Genomic DNA, 19314 nt, shown 5'->3' with positions numbered 1-19314 from the left:
AAAATATGACAACCGCTAAGTTGTTGTAAATAACTACATAAAATGAAAAACTAAACATATAACCGTTAGGATATATATATATATATATATATAAATAATAGTTAGTCAAGTTAGTCATCAGTCTAATCTCATCTATGAAACCAAGTAGGTCAGGTATGCCACTGGCGCCCCCTCAAAAGATAGGTGCATGACGCCTCTGGGTGGACAGGAGGTACAGAATGTTAATAGAGCAGCTAGAAAAGACAGTGTTGAGGCAGACAGGGAATACGACACAATGAAATCAGACAGGTGAGGGCTAGGTGAGTTTCTTGCAGATGTGAATATGTTCCGGCACATCTAGCCTAAGGCACGTCCCTCTGGAGGAGAGTGCGTTCTGTGCAGACTTACCATGATATAATGACGTTGCATTTCTGACTTCTCGCTGGCCAGCTTGTCACATTCGAGCTTCAGACTGAAAAGAGGAATAAAAGACTGGTCAATAAAAAAAAAACCAGACACTAGACATATATTATGCAACAGTTCAGTTGAAGAGTTCAGACTGCTTCAGAGACTTTTTTTTAAGACTTGGGCCTTTTCACATTCTTTTGGCAGAGTCAGTAGATGGAGAGAGGAAAAACGCTGTAAGGCAGCAATTTACCACACATGCAATGTCAGATATCCTGAGATATCACATCTATTATGTGTTAACCAATCAGGAAACTAGCCAATCAGAAAAGCTCTGTCAGTCATTTTTGAATGTTCGAGTTTTTGGACAGCAGTAGAGCTGCACGATTTGGGAAAAAATGTCTAATTGCAATTTGTTTGATACAAATTGCAAATGCGATTTAAAATGTGACTAATAAAAAAAAAAAACGTCCCGTTTGCTGTGCTTGTCTATAGGGTTGCAAAATTTGGCCAAAAAAAGGTGATTGTTATTTTACCATAAAGCAGATCATTATTTAATTTTTTTAAATAATCACACAAAAAGTATCACACTTCACTGTAAAACATTGCAGTTAAATTTTCATTAAATTGCAGTATTTGCAATTTGATAATTGCACATGGCCATATCCCAATTTTGTTTTTATTTAAATTGCTCATGCAGGCCTAGAACTCAGTCGATAAATCAAATAATTTTATTTACAGCATGTGCAAATTATTTCCAAAAACATGCAAATAGAAGGTTTTAAAAAAAAAGTAAAATGCTATAATATAATTAATAATATAATATAATACATAATATAATATAGAAAAACATTTGAGAGCAGTGGCACCAGTGCCACTAAGTTCTACAGATGTTCTACAGAAGTTCTTAATTTTTTATTAACAGTAATGTGAAAAGCAACTATGTTTTCAGTGGTGTACATGATGAACCGTTATGTTTTTATTACCGTAGAATGAGCCATTTCTATACACATACACAGCAGGTCCCCTTACAGCTAAAATTTACACAGTGCACCTTTAAATATTCTACTCTTATTAAATGTACCATTGTTCTTCTATAGAATCACACTGAACTGACCGACACCTTCAGTGATATGAAAAACAAATTTGTGACTGAATTACACAAAACACAAGTAAAGAGTGCTCCTTTTACTGAAACTTTGCGACTTGCTACTTTTTTTCCATAGATTAGGAAAGGGGAGTGGAAATGGCTAATAATAAGTCAAATAAGTGCTCCTCTGCTGCCAACCACTGGTTATAGTGGTCTTTTATAAATAAAAGTGCTAGTTTGCTAGCCTGACAAGTAGGGCTGTCAATGAATATTCTAAATTCGAATATATATTCGAATAGTTTTAAAAAAAACGAATTTCGAAGGTGAAAATTAATATTCGAATAAAATAAAAAAATGTGGGGGAAAAAACGCCCGCGGTAGTAGAGGCGTGGCTGTCTGCTTTGCGAGTGGGCGCTAGCGCGCCTGAAGCCTTGTGTACTTTGGCCCGTCTCCAGAGCGCGAGCCCCCGCTGACTGCGCGCGCTCCTCCCCAAACGGACGAGGTGTTTATACTTGACGCGCTCGCCGTTGTGCTTTTCTTTGAAACGACAGATGGCGACTCGGAGTAATTGTTCTATAAACTATCAGGAAAAGCGTTGAGAAGAAGTGGGCTAATGTACACAAGTGACGATATTCATTTTAGCACACTTCACCGAAAACCACACCACAAAAGAATCATGTAAAACAGATCAAAATAAACCCTGATATTACTTGTGACATGAGAACAAAATGTAGAAATATAACGTTAACTTATACAACTCAATTTATGATATCTAAATGTTTCCTAATTTCACTAAACACTTTAGTGAGTTTTCACTTAGTTTCGTGAACTTTTCTTTATTAAACGGGCTTTTTTATGCTTTTGTAGGCTCGTTTTGTAAATATAAGCAACTAATTTGTATGTGCAAACTGGACCACCCTTACTTTGCATCGCCCGCCACAAGCTCTCTGTCTGCAACACGCGAGGCCATAACGGAGAAATTAATTTTGTTCATTTGTAAGGACATGAGCGCGATCCGTGTCGTGGATGGGGCGGCTTCAGGGAGTTCTGTCAAGCAGTGGAACCGAGGTACTGACTGAATAGATATTGCATGAATGAAGGATAAATGCACGGCTTCCACTGGTTTGATTATTTTCCGTTTCATGTCAAGGAAAAGTTCCATGTTTACCACAGCACAGCTCGCTCGGAGCGTTCAATGATATGCTGTAAAACTTAAATTAATATTTGTTTCAATCACTGAATGAAGCCTGCTATATTTGGGACGAGTCGCGACCTTAAATTGCTTGCACAAAACTCTTGATCAGCCTCAAAATGTGTTTGTTCATTTAAACCGTTATACGCAGAGAGCGTGAGGGCGAGAGAGAGTGAGGTCTGCGGTCTTTAGCCATTAGTTGATTTACTTGTTTTTGTGTAGGTAATACGTTGTCAAATATGTTTAAACTTAAATAGACTACCTATATAAGTAGTTATGTCTCTTTGTATTCATTTGTCCTGTTATTGACGTAATGCGCGTCATTGATAAAATGCGCAACCAGATGTTCGAATAGTTCGAATATTCGTGCTTTTTTTAGAGGGAATATTCGAACGTCATTTTTGAGCAATTTTGACAGCCCTACTGACAAGGCAGACCCACATCAAGATGTTGGGTCTGGGAACACACCATTGGCAGGGCTCAATCCGAGGGGCGGGATAAACGGTTGTCTTTCAAATTCCCTTTGCACGCAATAGGATAGCGCTACAACCAACCAGAGCAACGAAGAAGGTGAAGCGGAGCTAGTTGATATATTAAACTTTTGCCGTATCCGGTCGGCAAAACTCAGAACACATCTTACTTTTTTATGAATGACTTCAGTGCCATTCTGTTCTTTTCTCAAAGAAAAGCTTCGTCTTCCAGAGTGGCAGCCAAAGCCGATTCGAAAGATCGTTGTTTGTCAGCTGCTTTGTTTACAAGTAGCATGCGGAACTGCCGAAAATCTGCCGTCATTCTGTAAGCTCGCTCACCGACTATATACATGATGTGATTGGCCTGACTAGAATTAGTTTTTTCCAGCTCGCAAGCCAACGGAGTGTTGCTAGATTTCTAGGCTACTTGTTTGCCAAAGTGTTAGTTTTCCTAAACCTTTAAACTTTTAGTTTTACAAATCACCACATTAAAAATAAATACCATTACAATTGGACATTATTTAGAGCTTTGAAGGGCTGGAAAAAGTGTGAAGCGCTTAAAAGCCCTTGAAAAGTGCTTGAATTTCACTCTCAAAAGGTTGTACGAACCCTGAGATGAATAAATGTAAAAAAAAATAAAACAAAAAAACCTTTGACTGTTTCTTCCACAATACCATGGGGTGTTTCTTCATTAAACCCATGGTGAATGTTGATGATTTGTGGACTGAAACCCACTAGATCTCACAGTAGCGATGTTATTCATTCTGTGGTAAACGCAAACGCTTTCTCACTGGATCTCCCAGCGCTGTGTAGTAACGGTGTTGCGTGATCGAGATTGGCCAGTTTATGAGCGCAGCTCAAACGAGTAGTGCGGGTCTGTTCTGCTTTTGTTTAGTTTGCCGTTTGATGTTTCTCATATGTAACAAATGGCAGCTCTTATCGGTTGGGCAACATGGTTGGGCTATAATATAATATAATATAATATAATATATTTCTTTGGTTATGTCTTGTGCCCAGGGTTGGGGCCTTGAAAATTAACGACTGAACATTTTATTTGTTCCCAAAGAAAAAGTGAATAATCAATTAGTAATTCCATTTGGAAAAAAGCAGGAATGGGAAAGCATCTGGCAAAAGCAAGCCAAGAGAAAGCATCAGATCTATAAACAAACAAAATGACACGACATACTAGAGGTTTTTGTTTCATTGGCGTATGACAAGAATTCTGTCTCTTCATACCTCTCCAGTCTGCTGCTTCCACTTATCCCAAAAAAGGGGGGAAAAAAACTGGGCTGTTATGACTGTGTAACATATATTGGGGGTTGTCATGGTGACCATCCTCCCTGCTGCCAGGCTACCTGTGATTGGCCATGCCAGCCACTGATTGGCCGAGACCTCCTGAAGGTTCCAAAGATGCTCTCGGAGAAAAAAAAAAGACGCCAAAAAACGACACATTGATGGAGTTTTATTGCCGTTTCTTTCCGCCTCCAAATCGCTCCTGCTGTCATCCTTATTTTGATTTATGTATTCCCTGATCTATTTATGCATTTGTAGAAGGGAGCGACAGCTCGGCGAGGCTCTGGGGACCGCCTGCAGTACATTTCCTTTAAAAGGATGAACGCAGCACCAAAAAAGCCCTTGTCTTTTGAATCTCAATTGAAGTCAATGGCGGCGAATCCATGCTCTGAATACACATACAAAAACGTAGGGCCTATTCTTCTGTAGAGCCAGGGTTAAATGAGGGTTTGCTCGTTGTCATGGGAATAGGGAGGGAAAGACATGTTGCCTTAAAGACGGGACAGTAGCAGCGTCTTTGTGTCTTTAAAGAGTCTTCCGTCTCCATTTACAGGAGTCAAGGCATCAGACAGATCAGATCACAGTAGCCGCTCCGTGTTAATCGGCATGGGAATGAGGCACTAGGGGAAGCTTGTTAGAAGTGATAAAAAAAAATGTCTGCTAATAATTTAGTCACACTGCTTGGTAGAGGACCGCCTTACAGAAACGGTTAAAAAAAAATGTTGTTTCGAACCCGTATGGCTCTCTTTCTTCTGTGGAACACAAAATGAGAACTTTTGAGAATGTGCTGGTTTCTTTTCTAGTCTGATTCAAGAACAAATGACTCTTATGAACTGGTTCTTTTAAGGAACTGGTGATTCTTTCACAGAATGACCTCACTGAATCAATCAGAAAAGCAACTGAATTAACACACACATGCACATACACACAAGTCATTACATTTTGACTCGCAAATGTTTTGGTTGCTCTTTTCTGCTATAGTCGGATTCAAGAACAAATGACTCCTATGAACGGTTACAGAAAAGGCCTTTATTAGCCTTCCGCATTTGAAAAGCGGAAGCTTCAAATAGAAGGTATACAGGTGTAAACAGGGTCTGAAAAATTTTGACCACTTCCAGAGGTAGTTGAAAACGCATTTGACCAGATTGCTTTCGTAGTGTAAACACTCACGTGGTCAAATGCGTTCAAACAGTCACAAAAGACCACCTACTAAACATTTTGGGAAGCGCGCCAGCCAGACGGAATTTAAACTTTGTCGGCTGAAGACCAAAGTTTGGTTTGAAGATGAAAAAATCAGAAATCAGGACAGAAGTGGTTGAAAGTGGACAGGAGAGACGGATTAAAAAACCAGGTGTAAACGGGTATTTGTCTCCCTCGTCTACTTGCGATCCGATCAACCAAAAAGCATCCTAATATCAGGTGTGAACAGGGCCTAAATACACCAACCTCAGTTTACAATCATTAATCTGGTATGATGAAAGGTGTCATGTTATTACGACGCATATTTCATGATTTTAAGGGAAGCGTGCAAGCCATATTTTATGTGTATGTACAATACTTCAGTGTCTGAATACCTTATTTTATTACAAAACTGCAAGAACAGAATACAAACAACAAATCACACTAAAGAGCATTAGAATTAGGTATGGTTATACATTACTAGTAAATACTGTACAAATTAAACAATAATAATGTTCACATTGCTTTCATGTACTTACTTTACTTTCTGCCAAATCATCAAGTATTAGATCAAATTGAAGTTATTTAAAATAAAGAATATTTCCAGTCCAGAGTCGATTATTAAAAAATAGCTGGTTTATCATGAATGAGTCATATCCTCTGGGCAGTGCTGGGTAGTAAACTGACAACATGTAATCTAGATTATGTAATCAGATACAAAAAGTACTTGTAATTAGATTATATTACATTTTAAAATACTCATAATCAGACTACAGTCACCGGTACTTTTTATTGATTACATGTTATTCTCACAATGGCAGTAAATTAATCCTTACTCATTGCTCCTCCCAACTATTTTCATTTTACTATGTATTTGGAAGACTTTTGTTATTCAAAACTGGCTGTCGTCCATTGACAGTAATAAAGGTGGAAATCTGATTACGCTACTAATCAGAGCAGGATATGTGATAAAGGTCTATTGACATCTGACTCACTGAATCACAAGTCATTCCTTTTCAACTCTCCATCCATGTGCTGGTTGCTCTTTTCCATTCATAGGAGTTATGGGTCTGAATCAATTTGGCGATTCCCCTCACAGAATGAATGAATCAGAGCAGTTGACTGCATCTGACTACTTTGCTGGTTGTTCTTTTCTACTGTAGTCTGATTCAACAACAACTGACTCCAATACTTTAAATGAATTGCACAAGACGACTTATAAGTTCTAGGTCTGAATCAATCTGCTGATTCCTTCAGAATTAACTCACAGAATCAGTCAGAAGAGTTACTGAATTAACTGAATCACGAGTTATTGTATTTGGATTGAAAGCTTCAAAAAGGATGCAAAAGCAATCATAAAACAGGTCCGTTCAGCTCGAATGTTAAAGTCGTAAATAAATTCAATAGCCTGATAATTTTCTGAATTAAAATGACTAAAAATAAAACTGAAATAAAGCTAAAAAGAAATTGCAAAAGCACATAATAAAATTACCAAAACTTGAAAACATAAAAATATTCAAATTCATATAATTAATATATTAATACTATAATTAATATATAATACTATAATAGTAAATCCAATAACACTGCCACAGAAGAAAGAACATCACACAAGTTTGAAAATGACAGCCATTTACATTTAATTGATGTTGCAAGTGTGTGTGAATACCTGTGGTATTGTGCTTGAAGGAACTGGAACTCGTCCTTGATGCGGTCGCACGAGTCTGACGTGGTGAACTTCAGCTGCTGCGATGAAGCCTGGAACGAAAGCAATTTACGGCGGTCAATTGCATTATTCAGTAAGCGTGAGTCGCAGCATCAGCTGGGCATCCAGGGGACGCAGCCGTTTCAATGCCAAGAACAGAAAATTCCGGCCAAAACAGATGCAGCTTTCTACACAGGAAATTTTGTAATCAAGAGTGAATTCAAGTGTACTGTATAAAAAGCAGCAAATAAAATCTCACAGGGCTTACTGCGACATTCAAAACTCATAATTTAGAAGGCGTCAGTCATGTCTGGAGCTCGACATCACCCGAGGTTTTTGAATTACATGTATTCGGCTTGCAGGTGAGCTTATTTCCCTAGTGTGGGGGCCACACCTGCAGGGAAAATGCAGATGTTATTGGAACTGTTTTGCGCTTTTCAGGGTAGATTTTTTCCTAGACATGGTGATATGTTGGCAGTTTTCCAAATAAGCAACTGCCATACTTGAATTTTGATGAATGCAGGCCTTCCAGCTTTCAGTGTAATTCTAGTAATGCTGAAAAAAACAAAAAAACAAAAAACAAAGATCTCTCGTATTACCAATGTTTCAGATTCTGGCTACTGAAAACAAACTCCAACTCTAAAAAAAACTCTGTTACTTTACAGTAAAATTAATTGGTTACTATTTTTTTTTTTTTACCAGTCCATGTAGACTGGAGTCAAATGAATTTGAGTCTTTGGTGAATTAACATATGACTCGCATACTGAACCGACGCAAAACTTGAATTATAAAAATGTCCTGTGGTCTAGGTGTATTAAGTTTCCTAATAAGATTTAATTTAATTTAGAAGGCCTTTTAATTTACCAATTGCTTTGCAATGCTTCAAAGAATCAAAATTATTTTGATAACTTTTTCCAACACCATCCATAGCTGCTGTGTGCCTATTTGGTAAAGATCTGGCCAACGGCTTAGGAGTTAGAAAAAGTAGGTTTTGCAGAAAATTCAAAATGGCTGCAAACGTCTAGCAACTCTCCGTTGGCTTGCGAGCGTGAAAAAGCAAGCTCTAGTCAGGCCAATCACATTGTGTATAGAGTCGGTGGTTGGGCTTAACATAATGACGTCAGAATTCCCTGCTACTTCCCCACTAACAAAGAATGGCACTGAAGTCATTCTTAAAAAAGGAAGATGTGTTCGAAGTTTAATCTATCAACTAGCTCTGCTGGTGGGAAAACGCATGGGACGCATGAGCCACAACTCGCTTGTGATTGTTGTCTCACCAATGATAGCGCTCTGGTTGGTTGTAGTGCTATCCTATTGCATGCAGAGGGAATTTGAAAGACAACCATTTATCCCGCCCCTCACCAATGGTGTGTTCCCAGACCCAACATCTTGATGTGGGTCTAGCTTGTCAGGCTAGATTCTCCCACGATTCTGAAGGAAAAAAAACCTAAACAAAACAACATGCAAACTAGAGGTTCTGACAAAATGGTCATTGCTTAGTCTGTTTAAAAGATACATTTAATTTGAACAAAATAAAAAATTATTTGAATGGAGTGTGTCTCATTCTTCAAGACATGTTTTGTTATTGGATGAATCAGTGTTTGTGAATAAATCTTTTAAATAAATGATTCAATGACAAACTTTTTAAACCCTCACTTGTCACCACCTCCTGGCGTAACAAGAATCAATACAAAACATTAAACAACAGTGTCAATATATAATATGTGGCTCCAGTATCGCTAGCAAAGCATCAAACTGAGCCACTGATATCCCGAGGTAAACTTTGAATCGCTCGGGATAATCCCTCAGGCAGCTCCTTGATAAGGAGGTGGAACTCCTCACTACGCAATCTCAGGATTGGATGGACCTATTATTTCCTCTTTCTTTTTGTCTTTTATAAGAAGAGAGAGGACAAAAATCCTACTCACTGCTTGAAGACTCATACGAAAATTTCAGACACAAAGACCTATACAACATGTCAAAATACTTTTTTAAAAGATGATTTACTCTTATGCTATACCCAAACTACAATCTTTTATCCCAGCACACTTTTAACCCATTATTTAAATGTTTGTAACGCATAAAGAATGATAATGTGTGGTTGAAAAGACAATTTATCTGTAAAGCTGCTTCATATTGTACATTTACATGGCACCTGCTCTCTCTGGAGCAGCGGCAGCACAAACGCAGATTTCAATGTTGCAGTGTGATGATCGTACTTTCAAAGGTTAACCAAAGTCTGTTTCAAACGGTTTCACATCGCAAGCGTCAGCCGAGCGTGAGCAGCACGTGTTTTGCCACTGCCCATCCCAATGAATGAGAGCGTTCACTTCGGAAGTGTGACGGCCAACCCTCTCAAAGTGCGTGTCCACTGGCGCGGAGCAGAGCGAGCATGAACTTAACTTCCATAGGAATTAATTGAAAACACTTGCTCTGCTTCGTGCCAGTGGACGCCCATCATTCATTAACATGGGCAGTGGCAAAATATGCGCTGTTCACGCTCCAATCGAGATTGCGATCTATTAACGATTAATCATGCAGCTCTATCTTGACTCAAGGGTTCAGGGAGAAAAAAAAGGGGAAAAAATTGCTTCTAGGGTTCCAAAGTTATGACCCGAACACAAATCACCTTATTATAGCGTCAACTAGTGTCGGATGGGTGTGTCTGTGCACCGGAGTAGCGGTGCAATATTAGAACCATTCTGCCAATTTTGGTCCCAACTATGACGCCCATACACATTTAGGGCAGAAAAATGAAGAAAATCAGTACAGAAACAATGGGGTTCCAGACCCGTCGGTGCTTTGACCCCTAATAATAATAATTATTATTATGTTTTCATGTTTGATCTTGTGGTCCTACAAGTAAAAAGATGCAAAGATAACAAAAAAGAACCAAATTTAGACACTAGTCATCCATCAGCATGCTGGACTTGGGTTTTATTCGGCGCTTTGATCTCTTCTGAACAATCCAGCAGCTAATTCATCATGTTATTTTCCAAATTGCCAACCCGTTCTTGACTCTTTTCGAGTGTCTGTGTTTTTCCGTTTCAAAAAATCTCATGCCACTCTGCAGTTGAGAGCTCGGCGGATGAAATTCTTGAAACCCACGGTACAAGCGGACCAACCTTTAACACAAACTGTGTACTTAGCCCGAGCGCTCTGTGCTCCACTGCATATGAAAGAGAGGCTTGTGTCAACAGCGAGCACTTAGTGCCCAAACAGTCAATCTTTTTCAGATGCCGCTAACAGTAGTCCTCACATTTCTGCGTGACCACGGGAGATACGGTTTCCTTAGGGAATGCTGAGGGAATGGGGCTGATTTTGAGTCGATAGCCCCTGGTGGAGTGTCCGGCGACGGGGAGATCACGGGTGTTACGTACGCACAATACTCGCTTTCAACAGAGGCCATGCTGACCTGCTTGCTACACCATAACGTCATCTAGATGGTTTTAGCAGACGCTGAACAGTGCTAGCTGTGTGCTAAGCAGAGAGAGGACTTTAAAACAGTCATTAATACATTGATACAAGTGTGTTGAAACAGATTTACACATGCTGTATGAATGAAAAAGTGCTTTAGAGTCCTAAAGAAATTAATACTGAGCAGAATTATGGTTCTTTTTTATAATGACTCTGAACTTTTAAAGGGATAGTTCACCCAAAATGAAATTTGTGTCATAATTTACTCACCCTCAAGTTGTTCCGAACCTGTATGAGTTTCTTTCTTCTGTTTTCTTTTCCATAGTAGGAAAAAAAAATACCATAGTCAATGGCTCCCATCAACTGTCTAGTTACCAGCATTCTTTAAAATATCTTCTTTCGTGTTCAACAGAAGAACAAAAACGCATACAGGTTTGGAACATGAGGGTGAGTAAATGTCAAAATTGTAATTTTAGGGTGAACTAACCCTTTGAGGTAATGTTTTATTCAAAGCAACTTGAAATAGACTTACAAAGTCAATCCTTTTGTTGAGTATCCTGGGGTTAAATGTCTGGCTTAAGTGTCAAATGGTGATTTACATTTACAGATACTTAGTCACTTAAATTGTAATATTTAAAAACATTCCATTTAATAAAACTCTTAAATGTAAGCTTTAGGAATTAAATCTCAAAATCAATATCAGGTTAATAGTGATGCCTAAATTCAGCATTTAAAACAAAAGATTTGTAGTGCTTTATTTATTTTATTTTACAAAAGTATAAATTCCAGTATCATCTATTCTAATTATTTATCGGCCTATTCATTATCAATATACAATACCATAATACCTTTTTACCTTTAGTGTCTTAACTCTTTCCACACCAGTGGTTTTTTTAAAAGTTGAGCATTTTTGATCATTTCCACAAAATTTTCATGGCCTCCAGAATATTTTTGTTTTATGAATATCTGAACATGCAATATAAATCAAAAGAATCAAGTCCATCAACACCCCTAAAGCCTCACGGTCCTATAGCTCGTTCCTGGGTCAACATTTCATTCAGTAACATTAGGCAGTTTTGATTTAATTGCGTTAATTTTGATGAGGGTGTTATTTTACATATGCCATCAATGGTTTCTGCTTCTTCTTCACCTGTGTTATGATGAGGAGATTTAGTAAACTTTCAGAAGACATGTAATATAGCACCCACTGATATACCCACTATATAATACCCACTGAATGAAGAAGGGTTGGCTCTCCACAGAACATAATATTTATTTTACTTTACATCTTCGCATTAATGTGAAGAAAACAGTGTTATGGGCATGACCGGTCTGAAAGCGACACTAAAAGACACTTTAAAACTGTCACAGAGACCTTGAGTGGGCATTTAAACCATCAAATATTGAAATCTGCCACACAAGCTGGGTAAGATTGCACAATTAACCAAATTTATTATACTAAATCGCTGTATTTCAAATGGTTATGGATTATGACTATTTGGCATGTTGAAAAGCGCGTGCGTTGTGCAAGACTCAATTTGGAGACCATGATTTTCCTTCTAACACAACTGCTTGCTAAAATTCATAAACAAATATTTTAATGTTTATCATATAGGAGTTCACATCGCAGGTTTCTACCACAGTCAGGTGAACCGATTAACACTATTGTCCACAGGTGTGAGACGCACTCGCAATTATGTCAGTTTATGTTTTGTGTCTGAAGGCCATTACTACGGTGGCCCAGTAGTGCACAACACAACGAAATTTAAAAAGCATACATAAGTTCACAACTAGGGGTGCACCGATCCGACTTTTTCAGTCCCGATACCGATACCGATGCCTGGGCTTTGTGTATCTGTCGATACCCGATACCGATCCGATACTATTGTTAAATTAATAATAAACTGTATATCTTCCACCTTATCCCTTCCTTGAAGAGACTAAAGGCACCAGACTTTACTAACTAAACATAACTAAGACAAAATAACAGATGTATGTAAAGTGTTGAATTCTTATTTATTTAAAAAACAATTGTGCATTCAAATCTAAAATAGAATGTAATCAAACTTCTTTAAATAAATAAAATGTAGCAGTGGAAACAAAAAACAGTCAAACATACAATAGTAATCGGACAGTTACCAAACATTTTTTACACTACAGATAATTGTTTTGATATATAATCATATCAATATTAAAAAGTAGCATTACAAATTAACAAATAGTCTAATTTTCTGCCATATGCAATTTAATAAAAAATTATCAGCTAGCTAATAACAACTTTGTTCTGGCTTTACCTCACTCCTGTCTAAATGATTGTAGGCTAGGCCTATTTATTTTACTACACATTGTCAACATAAATAAGCTGAAATACTGTTGATAATTAAAAATAATTCTTACTACCCCCTCTTGCTAAATTGGGTAAGCACACTTGTGTTCTCATTTCAGATGCGTTCAGAGTAAATGATTAAACTGATTCATGAGTTCAGTGTTGGACAGATCAGTTGTTCTGGCCAGTCGTTAAAATGATTCGGTTCAAAGGAGTCATTAGGTCACGAATCGGACATTAGCAGACGCGTTGTGTGTGAATCCTGTCTGTTAGAACATCGAGAAAGATGTCAACACACAGAAAACACTTCATAACTGGATATAATTTGTCTCCCGCTTATTGAAAGTATGCTTTATGTCAGCTGGTCAGAGAAGAGTCAATGTTTTTTGAGCGCAATTCACACCCAGTGATAATTCAAGGACAAAATTGTCCGAATGTGTCACGTGCAACATGGTTTCGGTCTTCCGAGCTTTTGATTTGGATTAATATGTGAAATATGAGAGCGAACACTGATTATTTTGAAGACCCAGAGAGCGCGCGCGGGGGAGGAGCTCTCAGATCGGTCTCTCTGTCACTCAGTCACAAGCGCAGCATCTATTCTACATCACTCGTAAATCACAATAACTCATCAAATTAGGCTTTGGTGGCCGTCAAAAAATGTTCAATGCAGGAAAAACCCTGACTTTGCAGTAATACCACCTCCCCTCGAAACATTTAAGTTACTTTGCAGACATTGCAAACAGCCGACGAACTAGTTGGCATGGCAAGCGTGAAATATCTCCTCCACACAGCCGACTCTCTGGCTCGCTCCATGTTGCTTCTAGCATGCGACTCACGTGAAGCTGACGAATGACGTAGGTTCTGCTGTGACGAAAAAAAAAATCACCTGGATCGGCTTGTGGATCTGTTCATTTTTCCGATCCCCGATCCAGCTATTTTGTCAGTATCGCGGCCGATATCCGATCCTAATATCGGATCGGTGCACCCCTATTCACAACACAACGAAATAAATCCACAACACAACGGAATGAAACCACAACACAGCGAAATCAAGACACAACACAACGAAGTCAAGCCGCAACACAAAGAAAAATCCACAACACAACGAAATCAAGCCACAACACAACGAAAAATCCACAACACAACGAAAAGTCCACAACACGACAAAATAGCCACAACACAACGAAAAATCCACAACACAACGAAAAATCCACAACACAACGAAAAGTCCACAACACAACGAAATGGCCACAACACAACGGAAATGCTCCCAACCACTAGGGGACTCTTGGAGTGCGCTAAAGTTAGTTTTCCTTGCATTGTTCTATATAGATTCGCCAATCTTACAAATATTTAAACACTACGATCAGTTTTAAGTGTGCAGTTGTATATCGACATGAAATATCAATTAAAAATCACTTACGTGCATAATAGCTGCATATTTATACTCGAGAACGCTTTGACCCGCTGCCTCGGCGCTAAGGGAGCGTCTGCCAATTCCACCAAGTTGAAATAATTTGTATGAATTAAATTAACTTTTTTTTTTTTTTCAAATTCCAATGTTGTGTTGTGCATTATTAAGTCAATTTTACCAATACAATCAAGCTGTGGAATTTTAACATGTCTGTTTTTAAATGTTAAAAAGTAATTTTAATTCATACAAATTATACATTTCAACCAATTGGTGGAATTGGCAGACGTTCCCTTAGCGCCGTGGTATCGGGTCAAAGCATTCTCGAGCATAAAAATGCAGCTATAATGCATGTAGGTGATGTGATTTAAAATTAATATTTCATATAGATAAACAATGGTTAGCCTACATACTGTTGAAACTAATTGTGGTATTGATTTCTTTGTAAGATTGCCAACTCTATAGAACAGTGGCAACTTTACAGCGCTCCGAGTGCCCCCGCGTGGTTGGGAGCATTTCCGTTGTGTTGTGGCTATTTCGTTGTGTTGTGGATTTTTCGTTGTGTTGTGGCTTGATTTCGTTGTGTTGTGGATTTTTCTTTGTGTTGTGGCTTGATTTCGTTGTGTTGTGGTTTCATTCCGTTGTGTTGTGGATTTATTTTGTTGTGTTGTGAACTTATGTATGCTTTTTAAATTTCGTTGTGTTGTGCACTACTGGGCCACCGTACATTACATAGTCCGCAAGAACAGAGAAAAAAAAGTTCTTGCTCCCAGGGCTGCGAGAACAAAATTACGTCATTTTGTTCTCGCAGCTTGTTCTCGACACATCATCTGCGCAGAACTTTTTTTCTTGTGGGTGTCTGAGAACTATTGTGTGATTGGTCAGAAATTTAAAGTGGGCGGGGTCAATGCGGAGAAACGGAAATGTCCGGCACCAGCTTTTCTCGTGAAGTATGGAATGTCCTGCCCAGAACGAACTTTGTTCTTGTTCTTGCCACCTCGAGTAAACAAACACATTTCTTTGTTCTTGCGGAGTATGTATCAAGCTTAAATGATAGCACAGTTTTCAGCCAATTTATGCAGTTCAAAGCACAGTCGAGAGTCAAAAATTATCACATTTTATTTTAAAACATTTAAAAATGATTGCAATATCATTGTTATTATTTTGTCAGCTTGAACGCAGGATTATGATGAATACTCATGTTTTAACCAAGAGGTAAAAACTTAATATTCCGAGTGTCCTATGAGACACAATGCTCTTCTACTGTAGTGCTGGGCGGTATGAGCAAAAATGTATATCACGGTATTTTTCAAAATTATATCGGTTTTACGGTATATGACGGTAGAAAGAATAAAGCATTTGTCCTTTGCACACATTTAATTTAAAGACGTGAGGGAAAATGTGCGCATATACGCTGCTGGTTCATGTTTACAGCACTAGAGTATATGAAACCGGGCTCTACGCTAACATTTTTCTTGAGGAGCACTTGTGCTCCTAATTAAAAAAAATTAGGGGCACAGTCAAAAATTTAGGAGCACTTTCTGATCAATAACACGCATTCCAATTATAACTTTCCCATTACAGGATGATCTTTGTCCCTTTAAATTAATGTCCAGGGGCATTTTTTACCATTATAAGAGCAATGTTTTCTAATCTTATTAAATGTATGCATCATCTTTTGTCAATTTCATAAATTAAAATAGAAAAGTTGTTTTTAAAATGTTAATTTAAACAATAAATTCAGTTAGAGCAATAAGACACAATCAGATTGTAACCAATCTAATTAAATCAGCATCAAAAGATCAATCTTTACACTGTAGAAGTGGCACAGCAGCTCTATCTGAAGTGCTGTTTAGACACATTTACATAGATTTAATGCAGCTCATGGGTAAATAATGTTGTATGAATGTTTTAAATATAAGTTTTTGAATTTATAAATAGGCTATGTACAAGTTAAACTTAAACTTAGTTAAAAGATTATATTTTAAATAAAACGTCCATGCAAAGTATAAATATGAAAATAAAACAGCCAGTAGGTGGCGTCAAGTCTATGTGCGAGTCGTTCATTAAATCGTTCAAACGCAGATTCATTCGATCGAAACGCTTGGAGATGCGCAACAGTTCTGATGTAGTTTTGATTTTCACGAAATAAACAGTATTGTGGCTAAAACGTTGTTACTTAATATCAACTTGTCTATTGGACTTTTTTTACAAGATCAGTATCACATTTGCAATCATTTCAATACTCTGTCCGTGACTTTAAGCGCTCTCGCGGAAGAACACTGCAGCCGGAGCTACTTCTCTCGGTTTATGTCTATGGCGAGTCACACAGGGACTGTGCTCCTCCGCAGCGCTGCGAACCAAACTGGAATTGAATAGTCAGAATATAAACACTTATTGTATGTGTACCGTAGTGATTCAGGGTAAGATAAAAACACGGTTTGGAAAATTGATTCATGATGTACTCACTCATATGCATCTAGTCATTTTTAAACACAATAAATGTTATGGACTGCAGCTGATAAAGATTAAATCAAGAACTCATACAGGAGCGTTTTTAAATAATTTTCTCCTAATTAATTTTGGGTGGCATTTTTGCCCCAAACCCCTGTTCATTTCCGACCTTGTTTATGATAATCCAAATGTGGTATTTCTAGTTAATTTTGGCTGCAAAGAAACATCAGCGCGAGCCGCGAGGCGTCTGGTAAGTGCATGGCCGCGTCACACCCGTTTCACCCATAGACCGTGGTTTCAATCGGTGAAGTGTTATTCCTTCGCACACGTTTTTTGCACATGCTCTGCTGACAGAAGGCATGAAAAGCAGTTGATTGCAGCACGAAACATAACAGTTGCTCAATCAGTCAGTGTTTAGTTTTTATTCCGATTGTATTATACATCTATTCATGAGAATCGGGTCACTCGCACCAGTGCGCCTAAATATATTTTCGCAGTCGCACGCATTAATTTTCAGGCGCAAATGCGCCCAAAATGGTCGCTATGTAGAGCCCTGTGAAATAGGTCCATAAAAAACTTAAACACGCTCGCTCAAGTCTATATATGTTATATAATATGATCCATGTGGAGAACGTTGTTAATCTCATCACAGCAGAAACCGCTCTCTCTCGCGTGCCGCATGTAGTTTGAATTCTCCGCTGTAATCAAGGGCTGAATCCGAAATAGCCCCCTATAACCTCAAATAGGTCATTATTTGAGGAGACAACCATTAGTAGTGTTGTCCGAAACCATAGTGGACATTATTGAGTGCACCGCAATAACGAGTGTATCGCCGATGCACACACAACGGCTGTCCGAATTCACTCACTCGTTTTTATTCACTCTTTAAAGTGAGCAATATAAGTGGATAACGTAGGGAATAGTGAATGAGGCTTTTGGGGGGGCGATCTCAGCTGTGCCCCTCACTACAGTGCAACAGTGAAACGGGACCCCTCTCAAACAGTGACGCGCTGCACCGCATTCCAAACGTTGTTTAAGCAACATATACTGGTACTGCGGTATCATCAAAATTCATATCATAAAATTAAATACCGGTATTCGGTATAAACCGGTATACCGCCCAGCATTAGGCTACTGTATCATATAGCCTACCTTCTGATGTTCATATTTCGTTCTGTAACTGGAAAAGAAGGAAAGATCGGTTCATGTGCACGTGATTCGCTCGATCTGCCGGTTACACTAAAGGTGCTACAGTCACGCTAATACAGTCTATGGGAGTCATGGCAAAAATGAACATCTTTCTCTCTTTTGACTGCCGTTATCAATCTCCCTATTTTTTCCCTATTTTCAAAAGTTGTGAAATCACTATTTTTCTTTCGCTATTTGAGAAAATGGGCACAGAAAAAAATATATTTAATGTATACTCTCATTCACCGCTATAAGATTTAACACAACTATGACGACTTCCGCTCGGAGAAACCCGGAATTGTGAAAAGGGTCTATTGCTCGATTATATAATATTAACCGTTAAAATGTTATGGACGTGACAGAGCACTGAAGTGCCGTGACCTCTTATAGCCCTTATACATTTAACAGGAAGTGCTGTTAGGATGAAATGAGTGTATTTAATTCTCAGACATGCCTCCATCTTTCTGCAAAATGCAGAGCTGCCAACTCTCACGCTTTCGCCGTGTGACACACGGTTTTGCCTGTTTTCACATGCACTCACGCCACACATCCAATTTCTCACGCAAAAAAAAAAGTCCGATCTTAGGCCGAGACTCGTTCGTCCTTTTCAAACTCCCTGACGGTATGGCGCTGATGAGCGCCACTGAACCCTATGCGCTGCTGTCCATATATAAGTAGATGCCTAGCGAGTGTTTCTATGGGCCGCTTTCGAACTGTCGAAGCCATTCGTGAACGCGCTTTGTGAACATTCAAATGTTGCCTGCGCGTCTGCAACCGTAGTTATACGCATGCTGCATGTATGAATATCTATATCTGCAATAGACTGAAGCAGAGGATTTTATAGAATTTAGTTTATCATTAATGGTAGATAATTCTGCATATGCTAAAATCGTAACATTATTTTAACATCGTTAATATTATATAATCAGAGAAGTTAATTGGAAATAAATCAAACCATAAACCAATCAGCCATCAAAATAAATTATTTATAAAATTAGTAATAAATTAGCTTATATGTTTAATAAACATCAATATAGACTATTTATTCAAACCAAGTTTTAAGTAGGCCCTATGCCTAATCATTTTAGGTATTATTTGAAAGCTTAAATTCTCAAAAATCATCCTGTTTTGTAAAAAACATCACATAACTGAATTTAAACAATTCTTAAGAACGGGGAAAATTATACACTAGGAGTCAAAATGAT

General features: G+C 38.2%; 1 protein-coding gene across 2 annotated transcripts in view; it reads right to left on the bottom strand.

The window, feature by feature from the left end:
• The window catches only part of tle5 (TLE family member 5, transcriptional modulator), a gene marked incomplete at its 3' end in the record, with an annotated part of 46909 nt that overhangs the window by 8863 nt on the left and 18732 nt on the right, over nucleotides 1–19314 (bottom strand). For both annotated transcript variants that reach the window (XM_079808567.1, XM_079808568.1), the window contains exons 2-3: nucleotides 7278–7366; nucleotides 388–451 (exon numbers count right to left, since the gene is read on the bottom strand). In XM_079808567.1, coding sequence (XP_079664693.1) covers nucleotides 388–451; nucleotides 7278–7366 — 153 coding nt within the window. The remainder of the gene's footprint in view (nucleotides 1–387; nucleotides 452–7277; nucleotides 7367–19314) is intronic.

The sequence above is a fragment of the Gobio gobio genome, assembly GCF_949357685.1.
Source record: "Gobio gobio genome assembly, chromosome: 24".
Classification (NCBI taxonomy): Eukaryota; Metazoa; Chordata; class Actinopteri; order Cypriniformes; family Gobionidae; genus Gobio; species Gobio gobio.
This window is presented reverse-complemented; position numbering and strand designations above follow the sequence as displayed.